Source organism: Lycium ferocissimum, unplaced genomic scaffold (genome assembly GCF_029784015.1).
Source record: "Lycium ferocissimum isolate CSIRO_LF1 unplaced genomic scaffold, AGI_CSIRO_Lferr_CH_V1 ctg8860, whole genome shotgun sequence".
Lineage (NCBI taxonomy): Eukaryota > Viridiplantae > Streptophyta > Magnoliopsida > Solanales > Solanaceae > Lycium > Lycium ferocissimum.
In genome coordinates, this window is record NW_026727462.1 from 1,438 (window position 1) to 7,268 (window position 5,831).

At 32.8% G+C, this 5,831-nt stretch overlaps 1 protein-coding gene across 1 annotated transcript; it reads right to left on the reverse strand.

Annotated features, from left to right (window-relative positions):
• Positions 1–476: 476 nt before the first annotated feature.
• LOC132045977 (polygalacturonase-like) lies at positions 477–5,306 on the reverse strand. Its single transcript, XM_059436537.1, has 4 exons — positions 4,858–5,306; positions 3,733–4,022; positions 2,836–3,061; positions 477–948 (listed from the first exon to the last, which is right to left on the reverse strand). Exons 1-4 carry the CDS (start codon positions 5,293–5,295, stop codon positions 721–723), a joined length of 1,182 nt encoding a protein of 393 aa, XP_059292520.1. The 5' UTR covers positions 5,296–5,306; the 3' UTR covers positions 477–720.
• Positions 5,307–5,831: the final 525 nt, after the last annotated feature.

Below are 5,831 nucleotides of genomic sequence, written 5' to 3' on the forward strand. Positions count from 1 at the left end.
TGCACTTCTATTGACAACCTAACAAGGCAAGTTAGAAGTCTAGTATAAATGGATAAAAGGAAGATCCCTAACTTTCGAGTTAGCAAGAAGAAACCTCATGAACTTGTTTTTGATGATATATGTTGATTTGTATATTCTTCAGAAGGTAACTTTTGTTAGGGATCTTCTTAAAGAGAGAGTCTATCTCTTAGAAATTTTAACAGTTATAACAGTGCCAATAGGGCAAATAGTTTATCTTTGGCTTTAATTTAAAATGTAAAGGAATGAGCTTGTCCATGTCCTTAGTCTCTTTCGAGGCGGTTAGGCTTTATCATCCCTCGTGCATGTATCTTGCTATTTTCTATTATTACACAAGGTAGGGGTCTAAGCCTAACCCCAACCAAGAAGGTGGCTTCAATTAAAAAAATAAAAAAAAAAGGGCATGCTAAGGGAGAACTAAGAGTCAAATGACAATTAAGTTAACTTAAAGGCTAAAATTATTGACCAAATCACAAAAGTCTATTAAGAAATCGGTAGCAACATTTTCTTTGATTAAGCTACACTTACTAAACAAGTTGTGTTCTCTCTGGCAAATCAAATGAGTACTACAAAAGAAAATATAAATAAAGGAGAAGGGGGTCCTTTGTTTTTTTTTTTCTTTTCTTTATTTTGTTCTTCGAAGTTCGGAAATATATACACAAGAAGTATAAATTCGGTTGTTTTGAGGTTTCTTGTGCTCTCTCAGATGCAACTTCTGGGAATGACTTTGCCACGATGGCTTCCCCTTGCATTTTTACAATAAGCAAAGGCTGGCCTTCTCAAACGATCATTGTAAGTCAGCTTTATATCTTGCAACCTAATTCCACTGCATGGATTTGAAGGACTGCAATCAAATTTCATGACTGCTTGTGTAGATGATGTTCCTTTCACATTCTTGAATGTGACTTGACTCACCTTCACTCCTGAGCTCTGCATTGTTGAGAATATAATTAAATATTAAAAATGTGCTCTTTCTAATAGCTTAAGCTTTTAGATATTGCCGTCCATTATCAAAAAGAATTTTCACATGCTTGGCTCATGAAAAAAAAAAAATCAAGCCCACACGTGAGGGCCGTGTTGAGAATATAATTAACTATTAAAAGTGTGCTCTCTCTAACAGTTTAAGCTTTTAGATGGGATGATCACACACTTCAAAATGCATTAACATAAACGGTATTATTTGGGTAAAGTACGTATATTAAGGAGAAATATTTACGAAACGTGACGATATTTTCTATTTACAAAACATAACATTACAAATCCTATACAAAACATACTTTTAAAAAAAAAAATTATTTTTTTAAGGAATTATTTTTTTCGCTCGAAAATTATGTATGAAATGTGTATATCTCGCTCAAGGCTTAAAAAGTTCACTCAAAATTTAGTGTATAAGCAGAGTGAAAAAATGTATGAAATGTGTATATCTCGTTCAAGGCAAAAAAATACGCTTCAAAATTGTGTGTGAAAACGGTATAAAAATTTGTATCTCGCTCAAGGCTTAGAATTTTGCTCACATTTTTCGTGTATAAAGTTCATGTTAGATTTCTGTAAAATTAATACAACTACAAAAACATTGTATACAGCTTACATTCAAGACTTAAAATAATCGCTTAAATTTTTGTGTATGAAATGTGTATATCTTGCTCAAGGCTTAAAAAGCTCGCTCAAATTTTGTGTATGAAAAATATATGAAATGTGTATATCTCGATCAAGGCTTAAACATTACGCTCAAAATTTTATGTATGAGAATGGTATGAAATGTGTATATCTCGCTCAAGACTTAGAATTTCATTCACATTTTTCGTATATAAAGTTGATATTAGGTTTCTGGAAAATAAATACAACTACAACAACATTTTAGCAACTTTCATACAATATTCAAGGCTTAAAGTTTTCGCTTACAATTTTGTGTATGAAAACTATATTAAAAATTTCGCTCGCACATACACATTTCATACATTTTTCGTATAGCTTTCATACACAAAATTTGACGTAATTTTTTAAGCCTTTGAGAAAAAAAAATTTAAAAATTTAAAAAAATATATATATTTCGTTTGAAAAAAAAAGTTTAATTTTTTTTAAATAAAAAAATAATTAAAAAACGAAAATATATGAAAATCCGTCATATTTCGTAAATATCGTTATGTTTTGTAAATAAGAAAAACTATCTATATGTTGTAATAAAGAGTCTAAGTAGGTACCCTATGTCATTTTCCCTTATTATTAATGAAGCTAGATCAAATAAAATAGCTCATCCTTTAGATTCAAATATGGAAAAATCTCTGATGTGATAAATTGAAGAAATTAAGGTAGGCATACATGTCTGAAACAACCCTGTCGTCGCATCCCTAACGAATGTTTCTACTCCGTACTTCTCCTCAAATAACAACTCATCACCTGCAACATTTTCTTATTCTCATGGATTATTAATTCGGTGAATATATATATATATAGAGCTTTAGTTAAGTGATGAAGATATTGTTCAACAAGTCATAATAACATCCGCAATCAACTTTGGTATATATCTATTAGGACTTGACTCAGACGAAAGACAAAAAAGATAAAACTCGTGCACTTTCCTATTAGCACTCCTACTAAGTATTTTATAGTAGTACAAGATATGTTGTTAAGTTATGACATACTTACGATTTTAAAGTCTTAAATAATTGAACTGCAATTGGCATGCACCTTAAGTATCTTTTGTTTGTGAAGTGCATATTACAATCTTTAACTGATACTCCCTCCGTCCCAATTAATAGTTGAAAAGAGAAAAGGAAAAGAAAACAGAAGAAATATAATGACTCAGATATATATTACCTGACGAGGGCAGATATTATGGGGGCAATAGTTTTGGTCAATGATGATGGGATTCCCAACATTCCTCATAACAAGGTTTCTGAACATGAGATTTTTGGCAAAGCCACCACTTGGTCTTGCCCATGACTTTATCCTAACGCCATTTTGCGTCTTTGTGAAAACTGAATTTGCTACTGTCACATTCGCTACTCCAGGTTCATTCCAAGTGTGTCCCAAACTTCCAATGCTGAAAGATCACAGTTCAACAATGTGCTAATATATATTGATAGTATATTTTACTTCTAAATCACCTAATAGTGTAAAATTTCTATACATTATTGGCATGTAATCCATAATTAGTTAAGCCCTAAAGTTATTCATGTCATACTCTAAAACGATCGAATTAGTGGGTGACGTGACGATTAGAGTCGCAAAAATCCAATTAGTAGAAGATGGAAGCAAATTTGTATCTCACTGTGGATTGATCCCAATGGCAAAATGATGAACCTACTTAACATGACAAGAGATATTGAAAAAAAAAAAATTCTATGGATGGTCCCTCAATTTCACCAAAGTCAGTAAACTATGTTTGTCTCCAAGAAGTCACTCAATTTTGCGTAAGAATAAAAAACAGAAAATCGCTAGGAGCAAACAATGAAGATATTTTTCATGATATTTAGACAATGTTAAGTGACTTTTTATTACAAAAAATTGTTTAGTGATTTTTTGTGATACTTAGGTCAAGTTGAGTGATTTTTTCATTAGATAAAATAGTTTAGTGACTTTTTGTGACATTCATCCAAAATTGAGTAAGTTTTTCATTGGATAAAATAGTTTAGTCACTTTGTGCAATAAAATAAAAGTTGAGTAAACATCGATTAATCTACTCCGGGATTGAATTACTTCAAAATTAAATACCTGATACCATGACCAGGGCCACATCCAACTCTTTCAATCCACACGTTCATGGAGCCAGAGCCTATAGAAATACAGTCATCTCCTGTCTTGATGATACTGCCATAAATGGTAACCTCCCTTGAGTTTTGCACATGAATTCCATCAGTATTTGGGCTTCCACTTGGGGCTATTATCGTCACATACTCAACTCTCACATTGCTGCTGTAACCAATCCCCACATGTACTCTTTGGCTGTAGAGTGATTTTAAGCCCCTTAACACTACATTGTTGCACCACATAAATTGTATTGACTGCAATTTGTAGATTTAAAATATCATAGTTAGTCATTACCTAAACAAGTATATTTCCTATATGGAAAAATAATGGTACTCCCATATTAAATGTTTCATCATTTTATCATGTACATATTACTTTTGCAAAAGTTGAATACTTAGGCAGAATACCTAAAGACTCCCCTGAACTTGACGCGCTTCATTCAAATCCCTCTTAAACTATACCTAGTCCTAATTAATCTCAACTTGTTATAATCGTTATCCTCTCAAATAATAATGGGTCCTAATTACCCCTATACTTGACTTTTCTTTATTCCAAGTGATTTCCAATGATGTTTGGCGCGTGAGAGTGTAAAATAACAGCCACATCATATTAATAAGATGTGTAAGAAAATCTAAAATATCATCCTCTAATATTTAGCCATTCCAACGGCTATTTTAATTTCTTATCTCCTTCCACATCTTCTCGATCTATTCCTCCATTAAAATACAACTACCAATTTCTTTCTCTTTTTATTTTAGGGGTTAATGATGATATAAAAGAAAGTCAAGTATAGTGAGGTAATTAAGACTAGTTATTGTTTGAAGGAGTAACGATTATCGAAAAGGCATGTACTTGGGGTAATTAGAACCAAATACAGTTTAAGGGGGATCTGAATAAAACACGTCAAAATTAGGGGGGTCTTTAGGTATTCTGCCTATTGTTTATGATAAAATAAAAAATAGTCCAAAATCAATTCAAGATAAAATTTCCTTTTCTTTACTACTTTATGGAATTAAGAAGATGTAGAAATATCTGAAATTTCTTCCACTTTAAGATAAACATAAGTACATTACCAAGAGTACTACATACCCTAGCTCCTTGTGGACAAGAACCTCCACCCTTCCGACAAGACCAGTAACCTTGACCCATGGCATAAATAGTTCCTCCATGCACTGTAAGCCCACTTACCTTATAGAACATAATCCAGAACTCAGACTGGCCAATTGCGTAATAATTCTTCGGAGCAACGAGAGTACCGTCAATTCGGAACTCAATTCGTCTCCTGCAAGGACCATTTAGACTCAATGTCCTTACCAAATACGTTCCTCGTGGAACGTACACGTTGGGCTGCCTAGTAGATTGGCAGGCAGCAGACCAAGCGCGAAGAAACGCGGAGGTTGAGTCTGTTCTGCCATCTCCCCTAGCCCCAAAACTAACAACATTGAAGGCTAAACAAGAAGGTATTATTAAACAAAAGAAGAGTAACCATGAAACACTTGTATATTTCATTGGTTTGAAGTTGGTCATGTTGAGTGGCTGTTGAGATTTAAGTCGTTACTATGAAAATGAAGATTGTGCATAGGTCTATTTATAGTTATTCAAATGGTGTCCATATGACAATTTTTTTGTCCAACATGACAATAGTAAATTTGGCTTTTGCTTAGTTCTTGCAGATGTTTAGACTGACTTGAATGCTAAACCCACGTCACATACTACGGAACTTGTACGACGAATGAATTATTGGGCTGGACATGTGCAGGTAATTATTAGTCGCATGAAAAAATGAATATTAAATAAACGACAAAAAAAGGGAAAAAAGAACAAGAAGGATCATGGAATTTAATATGAATTCTTTCAATATATAAGATCCATGAAGAACGCAAGAAATGCAGCAGTTGAACACAACATCAACATATGAGTTGCCATAGGCACTGTTAGCTAGCTAGGTATTTTAATAACAGGAATATAGTTAGAAAGTTATATATAAATGAATAGACGGTCTAGAAGTTTTTAGTTGAAGGATTGGAATATTGTTTTGATCCCAAAGCTAGTTTGACTTCAGA

Coding starts and splice junctions, on each gene's coding strand:
- LOC132045977 (XM_059436537.1), bottom strand. CDS start 5,295: ATGACCAACTTCAAACCAATGAAATATACAAGTGTTTCATGGTTACTC. Junction 3,062..3,732: donor GGCCCTGGTCATGGTATCAG/GTATTTAATTTT, acceptor GTGATCTTTCAG/CATTGGAAGTTTGGGACACA. Junction 949..2,835: donor ATAATATCTGCCCTCGTCAG/GTAATATATATC, acceptor TCAACAATGCAG/AGCTCAGGAGTGAAGGTGAG.